At 40.7% G+C, this 23,206-nt stretch overlaps 1 protein-coding gene across 5 annotated transcripts in view; it reads right to left on the reverse strand.

The window, feature by feature from the left end:
* The window catches only part of DCLK1 (doublecortin like kinase 1), a 755,703-nt gene that overhangs the window by 704,939 nt on the left and 27,558 nt on the right, over positions 1 to 23,206 (reverse strand). For 4 of the 5 annotated variants that reach the window (XM_029602700.1, XM_029602699.1, XM_029602701.1 and 1 more), the window contains exon 3: positions 12,431 to 12,777. In XM_029602700.1, the coding sequence (XP_029458560.1) occupies positions 12,431 to 12,777 (347 nt within the window). Of the gene's footprint in view, positions 1 to 12,430; positions 12,778 to 23,206 lie in introns of those variants that run through there. The other variant, XM_029602702.1, reaches the window with a different exon arrangement.

A 23,206-nucleotide genomic window follows, 5' to 3' on the forward strand; every position in this document is an offset into this window, starting at 1 on the left:
GGTAACAGTGCTCTTTCAAGATGCTCTAAAAATAGAAAAAAACATTCAACTGAGTTCACGGTGGTCAATGGCATCACAAAGGCATTGAGACAATTACAGTCAAATCAGAACAGCTTAAAATAACACTAGGACTTAATCTAACACCTTTTAAAACAAATTTCTACTCATGTGTGTCATAGTTTATAAGGATGTAGTCTATTAATTGAAGGTTACAGTCTTATTCCTCATGTATATGAGGAGTGAACTGCATAATTAATTGAGTGCATTCCTAGGTATGAGCTACAGAAACACTTCCATTCACTTGATTAGTGAGAATACAACCTTATTTAATGAGCAACCAAAATCTATTCTTGCTGGATAGCCATTACATAACCATTCATAGAAAATCTTTTATTCCACCAACCATTAAACAAACTTCATGGAAGCCATAAAATAAACATCCAGGGAAGAAGTATATTTGTTTTAGACCTTACTGCTCTGGAAGGGCAAACAGTCAGCTACATTCAATGTTACAATATGGGCATCTAGTATGACAGGACCACTCACATGCTCTCTCGCTCTCCATAAGGAACCAACCATGTACAACCAAAACCCAGCCAGTTTGTTGTTGGAATCATTAAGGCCACAGCTTAATTATACCAGATCACACATATATGTATCCAAGCATCCCATTATCAAAACTTTAACCGATTGCCCCGGTGAACATCCCCATGACCCCCAGCAAGATGGCCACCCCCAGTCTACCCAGCCTGTAGGCATCCAACACTATCATAACTGCTTCCGTGCAAAGTGCCCACTACGTCCCAGTAAGGCACCCACACAGCCCGATCCATGAAAGTAAACCCAGTACCAAAATCCTCTTGGATAAACCACCCTCATAAAACCAGTTGTGACAAGAAGACTGGATAAACCCTAAAAAACAGAGGGAGGGAAAGCCAAAAGCGAACCTGTATCTAGAAGCCCCTGAATTTATATCCCTTTCCCACATGCTAATACAAAACAAATACCCCATTGGAGCAATCAAATACAGCAAGCATTGCCTAACTTGAATACTCCAATGGGAAACAGAGGCTCTTTGATGTGCAACCAGCATGTCCAACAGAGCACACAGCACAAGGTTGTCCGAGGTCCACATAGGAGCCCACATTGTCACAGTCAAACCAGCACCTTAGCTGGCCTGAGTTCCTAGTTAATGGCATCAAGACTCTACAGCAGAGCTTTCCAAAGTGTGTGTCGGGACACATTAGTGTGTCGCCTGTAGTGTGGAGGTGTGTCGCCCAGTCCACAGGGCCGGCGGAAGCAGGGAACTATAGCAGGAAGATCGGCGGGCAGTGGTGGAGCTTACATCACCACGGCCCGAAGAAAAGGGTCACGTTCACTCCTCCTCCTTCCTGCCTGTGCAGCCCTGGAAGAAAAACGTTGCCGGAGCCGCGTGGGCAGGAAGGAGGAGGAGCATCTGCTGCGTACAGAAGAAGAGCAGCATTAATGGGCCGCTGTGGATCCCACGTCGCGGCAGCCCGAGAAGAGGAGGAAACCCGATAGCAGGGCTGCTGCAGAGCCCATGTCACGGCCAGGGAAGATCAGGGCCTCTGAAGAGCCCATCCTTCGGCAACCCGTGCAGAGGGACAGCATGTGCCAGTGAGAGCCTGTGCTTGAGCAAGAGAGCATGTAGGAGTGAGAGAGCCTGTGTGTGTGAGAGTGAGACAGCATGTACACGAGAGAGACAATATGTATGTATGTATGAGAGAGAGGCATGTGAGAGTGAGAGCTGTGGATATGTGAGATTGCATGTGAGTGAGAGCCTGTGTGTGTGAGAATGTGTGAGATAGCGTGTGAGAATGAGAACCTGATTGTGTGTTTGAGGGAAGACAGATGGAGAGAAAAGAAATAGAAAAAAAGACCCTGTAAAAGGAATTGGCAAAAAAACAAGAAAGGAAAGATGGAAAAAAAAGCCTGTGACCAACCGATTAGAAAACTAAGATCAGACAGCAAAGGTAAAAAAAAAAATTACTTTTTAGTGATTGGCACATGTAATCTTTGGGAATGTGCAAGAGTAGCACTTTCTCTATGCCGATCTCACAATGTACGAGATCAGCATGGAGGAAGTGGAAGCCTGCAAATATTTATTATGAGATAGGTTGTGTTGTGAAACATTTTATTTATGTATATATTTAAGGAAACATACATAAATTGTTGAAATACATTTTGTTCGTTTAACCTTTAACTTCTGGTTTGCTGGTAGACTGAATTACTGTGTCACGAAATTATGTTTGTCTAAAAAGTGTGTCACCAACATGAAAAGTTTGGAAAGCTCTGCTCTACAGCCTACCACAGCTGTCTTAGGAGGAAATTTAATTTTTATTTGAAGAAAATGCCAGTAATGTAGGACAACAAGCCAAATACATATTGTTTATCTATTAGATGCAGACAGTAAGACAATCATTCAGAAGTAACCTGTGGCTTGTGAGTTATAGTAATAAATTCTTTATCCATAGGATAACCATGTCACATCCTATCTCCCCAGTCTGAAACTTATGATTTTGAGAGATGTTGATCCCATCCAACATTAAGTTTGAAACAAAACTTTAATAATATTAAATACATAAACATATATTAAATACAACAAATAAAACAATATTAAATACATAAACACTCAAATACACACTCTCTATTTTCTGAGCAGCCCTAAAATGCTAAACATCCCAACACTCAGATACCATGGATACAGACCTTCTGCTCCTCACACCATTCGACAACGATCATACCTCAAAAGCATTCACACAACCATGATCTCCCCACCACTCACTCAAATCATCGGCCTCACAGCACTCACACTCATCCTCTTCAATGCACAATCTTTAAACAAAAAAACTTCTATACTCAACGACATCCTCTCTGACGAAACACCAGACATCTGTGCAATAACAGAAACATGGTTAAAAGACACTGACAATGTTCTCCTCAACCAGCTCCCTAACAATATATACGATATAGTCTCCATCCCCCGATTAAAAAAGAAAGGTGGAGGCATTCTCTTAGCCACCAACAAACGACTCAAACTCACACTCCAACCCATCCCCCCCCCAGCTAAATTAGAAATTGGCCTGTTCAAAGCCCCTTCTCTACAAATTTGCCTTATTTACGCTCCCCCTGGAACTCTTAACAATAACCCTTCGTCTCTCATCGAGTATATAGCTAAAAATATTTCCATCGGCTCCCCAGCTATTATCCTAGGAGACTTTAATTTCCATGTCAACACTACACCCCTTACACCTAGCTGCTCCTCCTTCCTGGAAGCCATGAAATCACTAGGATTCAAGCAAATTATAAACATGCCCACACATAAAGCTGGTCACTCACTTGACCTCATTTTTACCAACCATCACATCGTAACTGATTCCTTATCATGCACACCTATCCCATGGTCTGACCACTATATCATAAGAACATCTAACACTCTACAAAGACCTCCATCCCCCCCAATTAGCTCTACTACTTTTCAATACCGAAAAACTTGCAATAGAGATGAGCTCACCACCGCTCTATCCAACACTCAGCTTAATCTTGATCTATCAAATGCTGACACTGCTTTAACATCATGGAATGAATACACCCTCTCAGTTGCTAATACCATTTGCCCCCTCATTACAAAAAAACTCTCCTCTCAGAGAAATACAAAAAAACCCTGGTACACTCCCACACTAAAAGACTTAAAACAAGCCCTTAGAAAAGCTGAAAAAAATTGGCGTAAAGAACCCACACCAATTCTACTCGCACGATACAAAACTTCGCTGCAAAACTATAGTGAAATGATCAATAATGCTAAAAAGAACTACTACGCAGGTAAAATACACCAATATCAATTCAATCCAAAAGTGCTGTTCGAATATGTCACCTCACTTACTAACCTCACTCCAAACATCATTCCAGAAGAAGAAGCCAAAATAAAATGTGAACAGCTTGCATCATATTTTCAGGACAAAATTAACAAAATTATGTCACGCTTCCCACACAATTCCCACACGCCCCAATCCTATAATCTCTGTCACACAAAAGAATCTGCACCTCAGCTAACAACCTTTGAAAATACAGCAACAACTGAAATTGAATCCCTACTCAAAAAAGCCAGACCCTCATCTCATCCATCTGATACCATCCCTACAAAACTCCTCCTCACTGTCCCTGATCTAATATCCAGCCCTATCTCTAACATTATCAATGCATCCATCGAACTTGGGCAAGTGCCCAACTCTCTTAAATTTGCTATCCTTAAACCCACTTTAAAAAAACCTAAGCTAGACCCATTAGACCTTGCTAATTACCGCCCCATTTCTAATCTCCCATTTATTGCTAAAATCCTAGAAAAAACTATCAACCGTCAACTTAGTGACTATTTAGAAGAACACCATATCCTCTCTTCTTCACAATATGGATTTCGCAAACTACATAGCACTGAAACTCTTCTCCTATCCCTGAATGATTACCTTCTCAAAAGCCTAGATAGAAATCAACCTCAGCTGCTAGTAATTCTAGATATCTCAGCGGCTTTTGATACCGTTAACCACCAAGTTCTTCTCCAACGCCTACATGAGATTGGAATAACTGGTACTGCTCATAACTGGTTTACTTCCTACTTGTCCAACCGTAACTATAAAGTCAAAATTGGCAATCACTTATCTAAAGAAATCCCTTTAAAGCAAGGAGTCCCGCAAGGCTCTTCACTTTCATCTACCCTTTTTAATATCTATCTTCTACCGCTTTGCCATCTCCTCGCCAACCTTAAGCTTCCACACTTTTTGTACGCTGATGATGTACAAATTCTTATTCCAGTAACGGAATCCATATCTAAAGCCCTTGAAATCTGGGACACTACTCTTGCTTCTATCAATAATCTCTTAACCTCCTTACAACTTGCCCTCAACTCCACTAAAACTGAACTCATGATCATTTCTCCTCCCACCCCATTACATGCTTCTCCCACCTCACTTATAACATCAACGCACATACATTTCTCCCACCAAGTCCGAGACCTAGGAGTCATTATTGATGACCAAATAACCCTCAAAAAATTTATCAGTACAATCCTTAAAGAGTGCTTTTTCAAATTACATACACTCAAAAAATTGAAACCTTTGCTTCATGCATCTGATTTCCGGACAGTTCTACAAGCCATGCTGTTTCCAAAACAGATTATTGTAATTCACTTCTCCTAGGCCTACCTAAAAATGCCATCCGCCCCTTACAAATCCTGCAAAATACTGCAGCCCGTATCCTTACTAACACAAACTCAAAGGAACATATTACGCCAGTTTTGAAGGAATTACACTGGCTCCCCATTCAATCCCGCATACACTACAAGACTCTTACACTTATCCATAAAGCCCTCCACAATCCTGAAATGAAATGGTTTAATAAATCAATACAACTTCAATCTTCTATTAAACCCACCAGAAATCAATACTTCGCCACATTACAAACCCCTTCACCTAAACTATATAACCATGTTTCCACCAAAGCACGAGCGTTCTCTTTTGCTGGCCCTTTGTTATGGAATACTATGCCCACTGAACTGCGCCTTGAGCCATCTCCCAAAACATTCAAGCAAAAACTCAAGACATGGTTATTCACACATGCCTATACTTGAAATATATATGTTGATCCTCTCCCATATCCTCACTGCCTTCTCTACCCGTCTCCCCCTGTCTAGACACCATCTCTAATTCTCCTACCTCTGTTCCTACTGTAAATACCTCTCTTTACAATTGCCATTAACTACATTTGAAATGCTTTCTCCCCCCTCTTACTACATCTAATGTAGAATTACATCTCCTCTTAACCCCCTTCCCTTACCTCAGCCCCAATTTACTAGAATCCTGTTGCTACATCTCCTCCTAACCCTTTTCCCTTTCCTCAGCCCCAATTTACTAGAATCCCTTTGCTCCCTAGTTCTGTTTAACTTACCTCAACTAATATACCCCTAAAGTATAGTTCTGTGTTTTTAATAGATTCTACTTGTATTATATTTAAATATTTATATACATACTTTCGTTTAATATATAACTTGTTGAATATATAACCTGTTAAATGTATAATCTGTTAAATGTATAACGCTCCGGCGTAAGTTCCTGTTCATTGTACACCGACGTGATATCTTTGATGAGCGGCAGTATATAAAAAATTATAAATAAATAAATAAATAAATGAACTACCATCTATGCATACATTCCTCTTTACATTAATTTTCAGTGAAATACTGCAAGTGAAATATTTTTAAAACTCCATGAGGGTGGCTATTTCCTCATTAGAAATGTAATATTCAGTAATAAGTGCTTTTCTTTTTCTTGGAACCAGATGGTTTCTATTCAAACTGCACTTATACCAGGTTTCTATCTATTGTTCCTCATCTGAACTTATATAAAAGAGGTTGCTTTTAGGTATTTGTAAATGAATTAAGAGAAACATTTATTTCTGCTCACCCTCCTTTCATAGATAATAATCACTCATCTTCAAGAACATTTCTTCAGGTATATGAGCTACTTCATCTATAATGCAGAGGCTGCCAAGGCTTCTAACTTTACTGTTATATGACTCAAGCTGATGAGGTTATCATTGTGTAGATTTCCAGTTTTTTTGCATTGTTCTAAACTAGATTTATTCCCCCTTCGACCATTCTCCATGTGCTTCCTCATTTCTCCCATCCATGGAAGAGGCCCTAAGAATAGATTTGTGGTATGCAGCATATAATCAGAGAAAAGACATTTCGGGCATAAAACATTTTTTCTCATTGCTCAGTAAGCAATTTATAATGGAACTAATGTCAGGAAACATCCAATAAGTGTACAATGTTATTAGTATTTTCTTAATTTATTTATGAACATTTCATATCCCACCTTTTCCCCAAAGTTGGGCTCAAGGCAGATTACAATAAATTTAAATAAACAGAGACATTAGAACAACTTACAATCTAATCAGAATTTTCAATTAACAACATAGCACTGGGATCCAGAATAGGAAAACCTATTTGTGAATAGTTAAGCAACTATGAAGCTACCATGGACTGAAAGATGACGAAGTATTTTGGAGATTCAGTGTGTTAGCTGTTGCTCTGAGATCTTGTACTGCGGCTAAAATGGAAACCATTAAATATAGAAAGAAATACACCTTTCATGAAAGCAATGCCCAAGCTCGATTAGTTGGTAAGCTACAGTGCAGATTCACCGCTGGATTCTTCTGCTTGATAAAATCTCTGCTTTGAAGCTTTCTAATATTAATGTTTAGACTTTCTTGAGGACAATGCCAAGGACACATTGTGCTCTTATTGTGCCACGGTACATCAAGAGATTAATCAAAGATACAGCTCACCAAACTGGATTAAAATATTTTATTCCTTACACATGCGGTTAATACCTTGCAACATAAAATGCACAAGTACTTCCCTATAGCCCATTTGCCACTAACTAGGACACTAATGAAAAAGAAAAAAAATGTTCCTACCTGCTGCCAGTTTTGAAGTGTTTACTAAAGCAACTCTGATATATGAACAAACAAGATGGGCACAAAAACATGATTAGGGCCAATAGATTTATAACCCTTTTAGTTACACCTCTGAGATTTTTGTCTCACCATTAAGAGCTTACTTCTCCACACTTAAAAATGACAGATTTTCAGGTTTAACCTCTTTATCCCTTCTATGCATTACCTCACCAATCCTGGATGGACACCTTCCACAAGTTGCAGTGACCTTTCGCAGAATGGACCACATCATCCAGAGTTTCTCTCAACTTGATGACTTTGTTTCCACACTACAGTTTACCAGTTGCTTTCCTCTCTTTTTACAACAGAAGAGACATGGACTACATCATCCCTGGCACCTACACTACACAGCCAAACCCCTCCCAGTATGCTGTGCTTCTCAGAAGCTCTAGTTTTAAAGTGCCATTTATCTTTAAATCTGGAGATGCAATTAATTACAAACTGGGCCCTGTTTTCAAAGGAATTATCGGCATTGTTGATCAACTCATGCACACTGCTCATTCAACATGTACATAATCAACTAACATGCAAACATTTCTTACATCAAAAAAAGATCAGTTAAGCATATACGCAGAATCAATACATGATCACTCCAAAACAGAATAAAATAGATGGGGCACTTTCTAGCTGACCAATCGACCAATTTGTTTTCCAGCATTTTCAAAATGAAAAAAGCAAATATTAAATTTAAAAAGAAATATATTTCCACACATAAAAAATAATAGAACAGACATAAGATACATGGGCAAGACAATTCTATTGTTGGAGCACAAAATGGATTCTCCTGGGAGTAGCAGAGAACCCTCTTCAAGGTAAACTGTCCCAAAATGTATTCGGGTCTAAAATGTATTGTCCAATCAAGAACTACGGTACTTTCACTTTGCAAATTAAAAAAAATCACCAAGAATTCTAAGTGTGAAAGTTGCCCTGTATGTATTCATCTCCAATGTCTGAAAATAGGGCCCATAATTATTAAAACAAACCCAGCCCTTTTTGTTGGAGAAAGTTTGTGTTTATCAACAATTAAATGTAGTTTTAAAAATAGCTGTACACTCTGCAAAAAGCAAACAGCAGTATTTTTGAGGATTTGTGTTTACTTTTTCCCTTTCTGACATCTATTTAGGATTCCTCCTTTCCAGACAGCATGCCTTGGCAGCTCTATGAACCACAATAGGCATCTCCTCCAAGGCACATCTTCAGTGTTGCTCCTTGACTGGTAGAGGCCTCCAGCATAGTAGTAGCCATCGTCCTTCCCTCCCTAGGCATTAGTATGCCACTCATGCAGCATATAAACACTACGAGTGCAATGCCTCTGTCTGTATTATATTACAATCACAACCAGAGGCCCTATAGCAAATATGTTTCCATCCAAAATTTATTAAATATATTCAAAACACATAACCACCTATTCTAATACATAGGAACTCTTATCTAGACGGTACATATATTAAAACATTGCCAATCATTCATTACCCTACATACTCACTACCCATACATACTCAAATCATCCATACATCACATAAAATCACCCAACAGGATCATTAAATACACTAATATACTATATCTTATCTTTCAAAATGTGTAGCGTACTACCTCACAATTTTATTACATAATTATGAAATGCACAAAACAGTAAATGTTCTTGTATATGTATTCCTATCACCCGACGAAGATCTCGTTTCACCCGTGGATACGGGCTTCCTCAGGGACTACCTCTATACCCACACAACTCTGTCATGTTGAAGTGCCCGAGTCAAAACCTCTAATATCAGGTATTAATGATCACAGATATTCTTCCCATATTCACCATCAAAAATTCCACGTCTAGCACAGAGTCCTATAAAACACATAAATATCTTATTTTAAACATATTATCCACCCTTCACAATAACCTAAACTCGTGTCAGCTAAATAGACATACCTTAATGGCCACATCCTCGCCATAATTACAATGTCTCCACTGCTTATAACCATCCACTACCGTCTATTATGAATCACTGCTTTATATACATTGTTGCCTTCCAAACTTGTAAGCAGCTCCAGCTCTGCAAGCTTCCTTCATCTATAACCAATGTATTATTTAACATAAGTCATCAAACATAAGGTATTAAATTCCCCCTATTTTACTTTTATAAAAACTAACCCCCCCCATATACCAAAATTCTAACCGCAATACCAACCCAAACCGCCAAAAGTCTAAAGCTTACCAAATGCATTTCACATCACCTTTAGACTTTTGGCGGTTTGGGTTGGTATTGCGGTTAGAATTTTGGTATATGGGGGGGGTTAGTTTTTATAAAAGTAAAATAGGGGGAATTTAATACCTTATGTTTGATGACTTATGTTAAATAATACATTGGTTATAGATGAAGGAAGCTTGCAGAGCTGGAGCTGCTTACAAGTTTGGAAGGCAACAATGTATATAAAGCAGTGATTCATAATAGACGGTAGTGGATGGCTATAAGCAGTGGAGACATTGTAATTATGGCGAGGATGTGGCCATTAAGGTATGTCTATTTATTTAGCTGACACGAGTTTAGGTTATTGTGAAGGGTGGATAATATGTTTAATATAAGATATTTATGTGTTTTATAGGACTCTGTGCTAGACGTGGAATTTTTGATGGTGAATATGGGAAGAATATCTGTGATCATTAATACCTGATATTAGAGGTTTTGACTCGGGCACTTCAACATGACAGAGTTGTGTGGGTATAGAGGTAGTCCCTGAGGAAGCCCGTATCCACGGGTGAAACGAGATCTTCGTCGGGTGATAGGAATACATATACAAGAACATTTACTGTTTTGTGCATTTCATAATTATGTAATAAAATTGTGAGGTAGTACGCTACACATTTTGAAAGATAAAATATAGTATATTAGTGTATTTAATGATCCTGTTGGGTGATTTTATGTGATGTATGGATGATTTGAGTATGTATGGGTAGTGAGTATGTAGGGTAATGAATGATTGGCAATGTTTTCATATATGTACCGTCTAGATAAGAGTTCCTATGTATTAGAATAGGTGGTTATGTGTTTTGAATATATTTAATAAATTTTGGATGGAAACATATTTGCTATAGGGCCTCTGGTTGTGATTGTAATACTCATGCAGCATAGTCAGACCCAAATAGCCTGAACAGCCAAAGGATTTAATTTTTGCTCCTCAATACCAGAGTGTACAAAGCTGTAGCAAGACCCAAGAGACTTTAAACAGCAACCTTGCAAGACCCATGATTCCTAGGAGAAGCAAGGCTCAGATAAATATCACAATTTACCTCTAGTGGAAAGGGATCCAGTTGGTCCATAACATGTATGCGCATTGTCATTTGCGACATCAAAACCAATATGGATCAATCAGATACAATAGTTATGAGTTAATTTGTAGGGAGAGGTTTGTTTTGGGGTTTTTGCTAACGTGGCTACTTCCAGTGGTTTGGAGAAATAGCAAGGAAATTGCTTAAATACAGTAACTTAAAAATAATTTTACAGTAAAAACTTTAAATTCCCCATTTGCTCTCAAATTTCCAAGCTATAGAAAAGTTTATAGTATAAGTACATTTGAAATTTAAATCGCTAGACTGTAGGGAGATATCACATGTTTAACCACTGAAAGCACCCAATATGAATCATAATAGTCAACAGGGATGCTGTCAAGTATGCTGACAGGCCAAAAACAGTGTAACAGCTAGAGAAAAGAAACTTTGCCCAGATGAGAACTTTAAACCAGAACTGAAGGATACTTTTCAAGATATGTTTGTGTGTAAGATCCTATGTAAATAAAACCAAGGGAGAGGGACAATGCAGCAACTTTGGCTCATAAGCAGAAGTCACAGACTGGCCAAAGGAAATCCAGAGGTCAGAGGGGCCCCCATTCTTGGATGAAGGGGGAGCACTCTGAAATGGAGAAAATGCTGATGCTGTCAGACAACCTTGATCCAGATGTGGCAGGATCCCTCCTGAAGAAAAAATGGAGGAGTAAAAGATCTGCAATGCAGCAAAGATCCTCCACCCATTACATGATTATGCATAAACATACATATTTATCAGCTGGAAAGTAAAAGATGGGGCAAATAAGGAGAAAGGGAATAGACCCAAAGCAGCCCCAGCACCCCCTGCTATTGGGGAAGGAAGAAAACTAGGTGTGGCCAGAAGACTAGAGAGAAGAAATGCCCTGCTTGGGGTCAGACAATGGCACAGAGTCTAAGGTGGTGAGAAGCTGAGAAAAGCCCGGCAGCTGTGCTAGTACCAAACCTAGAAGCAAGTCTTCTATCCTGCCCACATTCTCCAGACCTCCAGCCAGTGGCTGCTTCAGAGGTAAACAGGGAAATCACCTGAAGCTGGGACCAAGGGGTAAGTAAGATATAAGTATTAATATATTAGGCAGGCTAAGGTTTGTGGCATGTTTTAAATCATCCATGGTACAGAACTTTCTTTAGGGTAAACTGGTGCCTAGGAGCCAGGATGTTAGAGACATGTATTGTTAGCTTCTAAATGCTAATCCTACCACATCTGATAAATAAAAGTCTAATTCTGTGGAAAACATGTTGCCTTTCCTGAACTTAGGCTCGTGAGGTGAAGTGGGAGGGGAACTAGAAGTGTCCTGTAGAAGACAGGTCCCTGCACTCGTAAAACTTACAGGACAATTTATGTCACTATTACTGCCAACAGAAAGTTCTGATGTTCTCTGTTCATTGGTCAAATGTCTCCACTGTTATGGGTTCATAAATACAGGATTTATATTAAAAGAAAAATCTTATTTTCATAGTAACCAAAAGGCTTACATGAGGCTAGTAGTGTTTCTGATAATGCAGACACTAAGCACAACATTCATGTCAACTACTCATCTGCTTGCATATTCTACGGCAAGAGAATCCCATAGTTTAAATTCTTACCTGCTTCCCATCTAGCGTGTACAGGCGTTTCACCACTCCTGAATCCAGCTTGATAGCATCTGTTATGTCAGTGAGAACCTGTTCAAATGAATGTGCTGTCTTCTTGTTGAGAAGAATCCGGACAGCTTTCCGAGGTTTCACCCCGCTCCTAATGATGGTGACTAGTTTAGGCCTAATGAAATCCTTGTTCTCCTTAGACTCCAAGGGGCTCGGTTTGGAAGTGGTGAGCGGAGGCATTGCCCGTGGGGTGGAGATTGTCTTAACATTCACGGACCAATTCGGGTTGACATTCTTTGTGTATTCTAGTTTCTTGAAAGGTTCTATGGATCCACAGACATAACTCTCACCTGAGGACACAAATTAGCAGGTCAGTATCTCAGATTAACGCCATTTAAAATGTCTTTTAAAACTGAAGAGTGTCGTTATTAGCAGTTGAAATAAAAACATAAGATCTGAAAAAGTAGATCTATTTCTGGTTATTTACTCCCAGGGATAGCAATCACTTTCTCTAGTCTACATGGTTAATATTTTATGGACTATTCCTTCAGGAACTTGCCCAATCCTCTTTTAAACCCCATTATGTCAGTTGCCTTGACCTTGTCCTCTGGCACCAAGTGAAAAAGTACTTTGTACGATTTGTTTGAAATCTACTGGTTATTAGTTTCATGGAGTGTCCTTTGTTTTAGTATTATTTGAAAGGGTAAATAACCTATACAAATATATAAAAATAAGTATTCTAAAATAATGATTCATTTTGTGGGGTTTTGGTTTTTTTTTTAATGATAAAAGAAATCTAAGACTCAACCATTCCTTGAAAACATAGGCTTCCCTGAATCAGTTGTATTTTCCCCTTCCCCCAATGTGTCCTCAAATAAACCCCAACTCCATATGGGATGCCCAGAAAACAAAGGAACCCTGCCCAGCTGTGAGCACTAGAGAGAAGCTTCCTCTCTTCAGTGTTGCTGTTTTGGTGGGCAAGGGTATCACAGCATCAGTAATTACCCTCCCTCCCACCTCAAGGGCATTGCCACTGATTGTGAAGCTGTTAATGTTTGCAAAGTACTGGATCTGTAATGGTACCAATTCAAGTAAAGATTGCTCTAAATAGGAGATTCTGAATAATATCAACAATAGTGAAAAATACTGCATTTTGTCAACTTTCACCATAAAATTTGCCCATTGTCCATATAAAGAAATCCTTATTTATGTTTAAAGAAGGCCCAGCTCTTGATTACAATATCAGCACCAAGGTTATTTTTAAAAATGAAGAAAAGCTTTTTTTCTCTCCCAGACATTTCCCAGCTCTTAAGGCTGTCAAGTCCTGAAACATCCTTGCACCAAAAGCTGAGATCACCCTTATTCAAGGTACAAGCCTGTACTTAAAAAAGCAGCCTAAGGGCCAGATTGGTGGCTCAATGGGAAGTTGGCACACTGCCATGCCATGTGAAGGACTCCTGAGCCAAGGTAGTAGAAGCAATGTTCAGAGCTCTGGGGCATGTGGGGGAAGGAGCCCTAGTCATGTTGCAATGGTGATACCTAGTGGTGAGGATTCACATTAGCTGGGTTCCGGAAGGAGTAGCCAAGGACTGTTGCTATGATGGCTGGGCTGAGTTTAGGATTGCCAACTGGCTCCAGATTTTCAGGACAAGTTGATCCAGTTCTGGTTTTACCCCACTGCATGCATGGACATGTAGTTCTGACTTCTGTATTGCAGTCTCACAGCAAAGCAAAACTACAAGACTGCATTGGGGGGGGGGGGGCTTTTAAAACCCAGAGCAGATCAGTCTGTCCTGAAAATCTGGAGCCAGTTGGCAAGCCTAGATGAGTGATTTGGTGGAATACAATTAATGTTTGTTATTTTTCTTATTGTGAACGAGTTATGAATAAAATGGATTAGTTTATTTTTTTTACTTTAAAAAATACAAAAGTGGTTAGAGACTAGAGCTCTCAATATCCAAAAAAAACGAAAAAATCTGTCAATACAAAATATCACCAAAAATTGTAAATACACTTATAAAATTGTATTACGTCTTCAATAGTAATTACAAGCAAATCTACAAACATGAAATAAGTTTACATGAAAAAATCCCTACTAAAATATATATTTTTTCAGTCAAGCTTTTTCTGGAGTCTCAAGGCTTTTCAGTCAAGCTTTTTCTGGAGTCTCAAGCATTCACGGATGTCACTCCACGGACAATGATTAGGGCTCGCCGTCAAGGGCACACCTTACTCTTATCCTCAGTCCTCCCAGGTCCTATATAGGACCCTTTTTTCCTTCAGTATCTCCTCCATACTTTCATTTCCTATTTATCCTGCCCCCCCTTGCCCTGCTTCTCCCCCCCTGTATCCTCAGTTTTGCTCCTTGACCCCCTGACCCAAGCATAGGTTCACCTAACCTAGCTTCCTGTTTGCAACCAGTCTATTACCATTAGATATAATATTATGTAACCGGTTTTCTCATCACTCTCTCATTAGGTTTCCATTCATCTGTCCCCTACCAGCGCTTCACTTAGGGAGTCCTTTGCATTCTCTCCAGCCCCCCCAGACTCCCTATCTCTCATGGGAATACACCCCCCCCTTTTTAAAATATTATATGTTATTTATATGCTACGTTTTTAGGCTGTATTGAAGTTGTTCCTTACTCTATGGTTGTTAATGTTAATGTTACTGGTATCCAAATGTTCCTTGTATCGCTCCCATGCGACGGTTCTGTTATATTGTAAACCGGTGTGATCTGTATTCTATACAGGAATGTCGGTATATAAAAATTTAAAATAAATAAATAAATAAAAAAAAAATTTTTTTTAAATCAGACCACCAAAGGTCTATCAAATGCTGATCTTTCAAAATGGCGAATCTCCTTTTTTGTAGTGAGCTTTTAATTTAATGTGTAAGTGAAATAGCTGGGGAGAGCATCTAATTGCTGAGTTGCATTTGATGCTCTGTTGGAGTTTTTGTCCAGATTTTTCCCTCTGCCAAGTTGCAACTTGCTGTTTCGTCAAAGCTTTTTGTCCAGATTTACCCTTGACGAAGCCTGGGGCAAGGCAAAACATGTTGCATAGTTGATATAATTTTTTGGACATTTGACACCATCTTCGGACTCTTTCTATTCGCCAAAAGAACAGTAGGTGTTGTTCCTTGGATGTTGGAATTTCTACTCGTATAAAAAAAAAATCGGGTATTTGACATCGTTTTCTGGACATCTGATACCATCTTTGGACTCTTCATATTTGCTAAAAGGACAGCATGTCCTGATTTATACTGCAGTATTTGTTTTATTATTTGGGGGTGGGGGGAGGAGCTGTTTTCTTACTGTTTGTCTATTCGTTATATATGGGACCCTTAGGTAATTTATAGATAGATATATGGTGGTCTGATATAAAATATTTTGAGAGGGGATTTTTTGTATAAACTATTTCATATCTGCTTGTGATTAATACAATTTTATAAGTGTATTTACAATTTTTGGTGATATTTTGTATCAACAGCTTTTGGGGGGGTGTTTTTTTTTGTTTTTTGTTTTGTTTTGTTTGTTTTTTTTTAACTTTGCTATTAATAATGAGATTATTTCTTCTCTGTTGCCTATACGCCTTCTTATTAACTTTTCTTCAAAACAGGATATCTATTTCCTCCAAGGCCAGTGTGACTGCGATGAGAAACTGAAAAGTACTATAGGGTATGCATTACCTTTCCCTAAAGAACTCTGTACATGTCCCTATAATGGGTCTCATCTCCATTGGTGTAAGATGAGAGAAAAAAAAAATCTGTTTTATCTGAAATCTTCCAACCTGCTAATGCAAAAGCTGCTGCAGAGTCCATCAGCTAACACCTTTATAAAAGCTGCTTCCCCCACAGGGGATGAGAAAACCCAAAAACAAAAAAACCCCCAAAACAATAAATTAATAAAATATCTCTGAAAATAGTTTACTTAAAATTGATATTTACAAAGAAAAGTGGGTTTGATTAATAATGAAAAAGAAGCTATAGTTTGCATTCCAGTAAATAAATGGGCAAGTGGCAAAACTGAGTGATTTTGCAGCTATTTAGACAAAGCACAGCTGCAGGCTAATTGTTGCTGTTATAAATTAGCAAAGTCGGATAGAACTGAAACAAAGCTGGCATCACGTTTTTCTGCATTGCAGAAGTGCCAGCCACTCAGAAGAAAGTGCTATATTTCATACTACTCTTCTATGGCTATTAGTTCAGCAACAAGGCACTCACAGCATTGCTTCATTAATCCATTGATGACTGATAGAGATGAGTAAGTAGGTCCCTACAACTGGACTAATGAAGCACTGCAATGGAATGCCTCATTGCTATTATAAACCAAGTTGCAGCTTGTCATATGATAGATGGTTATATGCTGGTTGTTTAGGTATAACTTGCCCCATCCCAGAGAGACTCAACCACAAAATTTTAAAAGGAACAGTGAATGTTTTTTGGGGTTTTGTTTTGTTTTTTTTATTTCCCCCTGGTGCCCCATGACCTTTGCTAATAGTTTTATTAACACAGCCTTTAACTGAACATCATACGCCACATCACATCTTCCCCCTACTCTACTGTGCAGTTTCACATACTAGAAAACAAATGAGTATTTCTGAACAACGGCTGTAACGGATAGGGATTATTCTGCCCCTGTTGTCCATCTCCAGACTCTAAATCCAGTCTAAATGCAGCCTGATTTCGTAGTGATCAAGACTTTGTCCAGGTCACTGCTATGAGTGGACTCCAAAGAGCTTGATGGGTCTGGTATAATCTCTTGGATAAGTGTAGGATCTACTGCATTAGTGATGGGCTGAATGTGCCATTGATTACACCTGGTAAAATGTGCCATCCTGGATCTAGAGCAAGTAAGAGAGCACCAGTGTGTCATATTGCTCAGTAACCATAGCTGCCATGTCCCAAAGAGTCTCGCAATCTGTGTTGAGGCAAACCAGGTCTCTCCTGGAATGGTTGCTGGTAGCAGTTTTTCTGACTCATGTCTGTTGTAGAAAGTCTCATAACTGTGTTTAGCTTTCAGGTCATTTTGTTGCATGACAGTGAAATCAGGCCATTGAGCATAAGTGTCACCCACTGCAAAGGATGGGTAATGTAGAAAATTCAGCCCATTAACTGCTTAGCTGGACTTTCCTTTATGGATTCTGTTGGCACAATGCAGTAGCTCAGAAGGGCAAGATAGGGATCCAGTTGACAAAACAACCTGTTTTGCAATGGCTACTGCCCTTTCTGCGAGTCCATTCATTTGACAAAAATATGAGCTTGTTATCATATTGAGCTAAGTCATTTGAAAGTGATCAGGCCTTGAACTTTGGACAATTAGCAGTTACTAGGGTCTTGAGTGATCCAAACGAAGCAAAGAAGTTCTTCAGTCTTTCAGTTACTGCAGCACTGGTAAAATTACGTACAGCAAGGGCAGGATTTCAATCCGGTGAGAGAAGCAGTCAATGATCACTAAGTAAGCTTTACCTTTAACCTCACATAGGGAGGTTTGGATGCGAGGAGAGACTCCATACCATGGCTGGTCTATAAATGAGGCAGTTCTGGCTAGAGAAAGCATTCTCTTTTACCTGGCATCCATTGCCTGGCCACCACAGATTGCTTGTACCTATCCCTGCATTTGGTAAGTCCTAAATGACCAAGATGCACTCTCTGTATTATCATAGTCTTGGGGACTATGATGCAGTCAGCTTATGTCAAAATCCAGTCATTCACTGACTGAATGACATTTCTTTGCTATGTCCAGAACATCTCGGATGCAGTCTAGCTAGCCCTTCTCTATGAGGTTTGGACAGCTTGAAACTCTTCATCAGTCTGTGTTGCTGCAATCAGAGCTGCTACTAGCGGACTCCTTACTGGTCTTTAGGCCTCCATTTTCTGGATATAGACAAAGTTCCTGGTTCCAGTTCTTTTGGGTCAGGGTGTTGTCCAAGGTCCTGGAAAAATACATCTTACTGCTAGCAAACTCTTTCCAGGCATGTATTCTGCCATTGGGTTGAACTTCATCAGACAGATACGTAACCTTTGACATTGTAAAGGTACTTTATCCTGATCTTTGCTACTGTAACCCCCACGTACACATAGGGTCACCTTCCCAGATTTTGGTCACTATCCGGAGGTGGGAAATCAAGTCTCCAGGGCTGTAAGCAGGGGGCAGGACCAGGGCCCGTTCAAGGGTATTAGGTGCCCTAGGTGAATCTTCTGCCATGTGCCTACCCCCCCCCCCTCCCACCATCATACCAGCCCCACCCCAACTCCTACCTCATTCACACCGCCAACTGTGTGCTTTTCAGGGCTGCGAGCAGGTTGGACGCTGCTCGCAGCCCAATGAATCTCTACTGCTCTTTGCTGCAAGTGAGATAGGCTCCGCTTGCGGCACCATTTGGCTACACATTGGTGCCCCCTAATGGTCAGCGCCATGGGTGACCATCTAAGTTCACCTAATAGACACACCAACCTTGGGCAGGACAACCTGCAGAGCCAGTACTAGACAGAGAATACTTCACACAGACTCAAGTTGAGCTCCAAAAAATAAATAATTTACTGCAGAATCTTCAGAATCAGACATGAAAATAGCTCAAGTAGATGAAGAAATTAAATAATCACAGTTCCAGAAAATCTCACTCTCCTCCTTATAACTTCTTTTCCTTAAACAGTTTCTTCTTACAACAACACTGTGTGTCTGGTTATTTTGTTGCTTTTCTTTCTTCAGTCTTTTGAACAACCTAAGTAGTCTATTTTCATCAGTTAACAAAATAGTTACTCACAAGAATGTCCTGTTCAGCTCAAGCCAAAATCCCTCTGGTGCAGCATCAAGATCCTCCGAGCCCCATAGCAAGTTCCCTCTGGCACAGTTTGACTTCCTAGTCCAGATAAGTTCCTGCCCCAGTTAAGCACAGGCTTTATTGAAACCCTCTGCTTCTTCTCCTCAGGCCTTTGGAGATTTCTAAGAGAAAACTCTGCCTCACCCCTGCAACTCCCATCTGTAACCCTGGGAGAGGATCATAGCTCTAACCTGTCTCTCTTCCCCTTGAAATCTGGAGCAGCCCCAGACTCTCTCTCACACACCCCTTCCCACTGGTTCCCTTTCTCATTCACTCAACCCCCCCCCCCCCGGCCTCCACATGTAGTATGCCGGGGGCCTGCTTCTTCTTTACCACAAGCGGGCCTGCCTTCACACGTAGCACACCGGGGCCTGTTCCATCTTCGCCACAAGCGGAGGCCATCCCACTTGCAGTGAAAATGAAGCAGGCCCAGGCAAGCCGTGAGTGGAGGCCATCCTGCCCATGGCAAAAAAAAAGAGCAGGCCAAGCATGCCGCGAACAGAGGCCGTCCCACTCGCGGCACACCGGGGCCTGCCAAATTCTGCACAACTGCGCAGGAGGGGAATTCTGTGCTCTGCAATAGCACAGAATTCCCACAGGACTAACCCTCTGACCAGATGATCCAGAGCCCTGGAACATTCCTACACTGGCTCCAGGATAACGTCTTGCCCTCTGAACATCCTGTGCAATTCTAGTAGTTGTTAAACACTGAGGCCTTGCAAGTTTCCCATAAGGAGGAAACCTCAGTTTCACCATAAAACCTGTTAGCACTATTAACTTCTATACACTCTTATGGCATAGGAGCCACATTATTGATAAGATTAACTAGTGACTTGTGTTCAGTCCCCAGTCTGTAGGATTCCAAGCTACAAAGATATTGATAAAATCTATAGGAAGCCCAGTCACACTCCAAACATTTTTTTCCTATTTGGACCTCTATAAGAATGAGAGAACAGAGTGCTATTGGTTTGAAGATAATGTTTTTCTGCAGCAGGACTCCTCCAGTGCCACAGCTGCTTAAATCCATGCTCACTATTGGCAGGTTAAGGTTAAAGGAGGACAGTAGGAGAACTTCAGATACCATCTGTTTGCAGAGGATAGTCTCATATCCATCCATTCCCGTGTTTCAGGAATGCATTTAAGGGCTAAGAAGTTGAGGAAACCTGCAATAGGCTTTGCCCCCAAGTAGTTCACCATTCCAATGAAATGATTGAGTGCCTTAGAATTTTGAGGAGTTTCCATGTTTGTTAAACCCCCCTTCACAAGAGACGGAGGATTTGCACATGCTACCATTTAAGTGAACTGCAGCAGAGAAAAAAAGGGGGACAATACAACTATGTAACTTGAGCTGCCAGCCCAGGAAATTGAAAAGATTTCCAGACCCCTTACTGTTAAGGTGCTTAAATGACAAATGAACAGAATAGTCAGAGATTCAAGTAGGTGATTTGCATGTCACAGCCACCTGGGCTACTGCTGGTAATTTTGCAGTGAAATATCACTAAAATCAAAGGATTAAAACTCCTAAATTACAGAACTGTGACTGGGAAAGGGATTTATGAGAGAAATGTACTGGAAAACAGGCCTAGGAAGCTAACACATTATCACCCTAACTACAAGGGTATTCAGACAATTGGATACCCAGTTCCTAGATAACAGGAGAGGGCCATACGGGATGGAGGGGCGTGCAGATGGTCTTCTTCTATGGACCTGTCTGGATCTTGACCTTTTACCTGAGAGAAGGTGACTTATCCAGGATGGGTGACAGTGAATGACTGGCCATGAGCTTAGCAGAGCTAAAATCACTGAAAGAGAAGACTATGGAGGGTGTGAATCACTGAACACTAAACAGCCATGAGCCTAGTGGAGCTGTAAAACCCAAGCCAGGGACAACCCTCCTACCAAGGGAGGAGAACTGAAGGACAATGGCAGATCCAGAGATCAAGCAGACCACCTTAGGATCTGCCACTGAGTTCCCCTTGAGCAAGGGGAACTCAGTGGCAGATCCTAAGGTGGAGCGGTCTTTCCTTGAGGAGGGTGCCCCCAGTGGCATGCCTGAAGGTGTAGTAGGGTCCCCCAGGAGGGCGTGGACCCCAGCAGTAGACCAGGAGGTGTAATTGGATCCTCCAGGAGGGTGTGGACCCCAGCAGCAGGCTCAGAGGTACAGTTGGGTCCCCCAGGAGGGCGTGGACCACAGCAGCAGACCAAGAGGCAGAGTCGGGTCCCCCAGGAGGGCATGGACCCCAGCAGAAGTCCAGGAGGTGGGTTGGGTCCCCCAGGAGGGCATGGACACCAGCATCATCCAGGAGGTGGAATTGGGTCCCCCAGGAGGATATGGAACCCAGCAACAGATCAGGAGGAGGAGTCAGATCCCCCAGGAGGACATGGATCTCAGCTTTGGAATGGACTTTTCAGTGGAGCAGAAGGAGATGGTTTAGATATAATGGACCACCCCCCCAGGCCAACTCTACCCACCATCCCAGTTGCATCTTTTCAAATGGGTAAGACTTGAGATAAAAAAAAGGGGAGGATAATAATAATACTTCCTTAACCAGGAAAATAAGCGGTCCCTTCTATTCCATATAGTGGTATACTGTGAGGTCCAACAACCCCAAATTTCCAAATATTAAATGTTCTTGCTATCTTGTAAAAATGGATATAGTTGCATGACCTACGAACCATAAGTAGATTAGCATGCTGTTTGACATCCTATTAGCAATGTATATAGTCATGTAGAAATTAATATGCTTGATAGTCTAATAAACCTGTATATATTTGTACATACTGCCAGCCTTAGTTCACAGTCCCATTTTTTTTTCCTGTGGTAAAGGGAGGGAACTCTAACACCTTCTTCCCAGGTGGACATGAGGACCGACGGAGTCTGCCCTGGGAGGGGGGTTCCCGCGAGGTAAGCGGTCAAGAGGGCATTACATTAATAATTGCTTCCACCTTTTTTGGGGTTGGGATCATTCCCTTCTCTCCAATAAGTTGTCCTAGGAATGCCAGTTAAAATTGTCTAAACTGCCATTTTTCTTTGTTTAATTTTAGTACTAATCAACAGCAATCTCAAGATGACCACAACCCAAAAAACATTCCCAGGTATGCTGACCTTGCTGGAAATACAAAACTGCAGGAGAAAATAGACAAAAAAAGGGGGAAGAGAGCTATGAGGTGGATGTGGGCCAAACAAAGGAACTACCTTTATCCTCTTTCCCATTTTAAACCTCCTTTCTCTAAATTAGTGCCTCTTTTCTGCTGACAGTTTAGCAGCAAGGGGAATGTGACATGTCAGCTGTGGGCCTACATGGTTTCTTTCAGTGGCTAATAGGATGGGTTCTACTAAATACACATGTGCAACTTCTCTCTATCAGTTGGTAACCCTGACAGAGTGGAGTGGAGGAGTAGCCTAGTGGTTAGAGCAGCAGGCCATGATTCAGGGAAACCAGGGTTCAAAACCCACTGTCGCTCCTTGTGACCTTGATAAGTCACAAAATTAGATTATAAGCCCTGTGGGGGGATAGAGAAATACCTATAGTACCAAAAAGTGGAATCTAAATAAATGTACTGAAGAAAAGAAATCTGCATTTAGTTTCATTTTCATTGAGAAAAGTTAAGAGTTCTTGTAATTTGAATTCCTTTAGCCCCAGTTGCAATCTCTTTTCAGAATAGGATTTTATATACAAGGATGTCACCGCAGTGATCCCTTACCCGTAACTTCAGTATCTCCAAAGATAATGGTAAATGAAATAAGAGATGGCGGGAGTGTAGTGGTGTGTCCAACATTCCCCAATGGTAAGTGTCTTTTCAAGATTGATTACTTTAACAAAACTCATAAGCCCACTCTGCTCTAGGCTCTTCTTCTGTGGTTGACTGGCTGGGACTTTAGTTCAGCTAGTTTTTTCTTGAGGTCTCTTGTTCCAATAAAGAAGGTCTTTCTCCCTGTCCCGGCTCCAAAGAA

The sequence above is a fragment of the Rhinatrema bivittatum genome, chromosome 5 (genome assembly GCF_901001135.1).
Source record: "Rhinatrema bivittatum chromosome 5, aRhiBiv1.1, whole genome shotgun sequence".
In the NCBI taxonomy this organism is placed as follows: Eukaryota; Metazoa; Chordata; class Amphibia; order Gymnophiona; family Rhinatrematidae; genus Rhinatrema; species Rhinatrema bivittatum.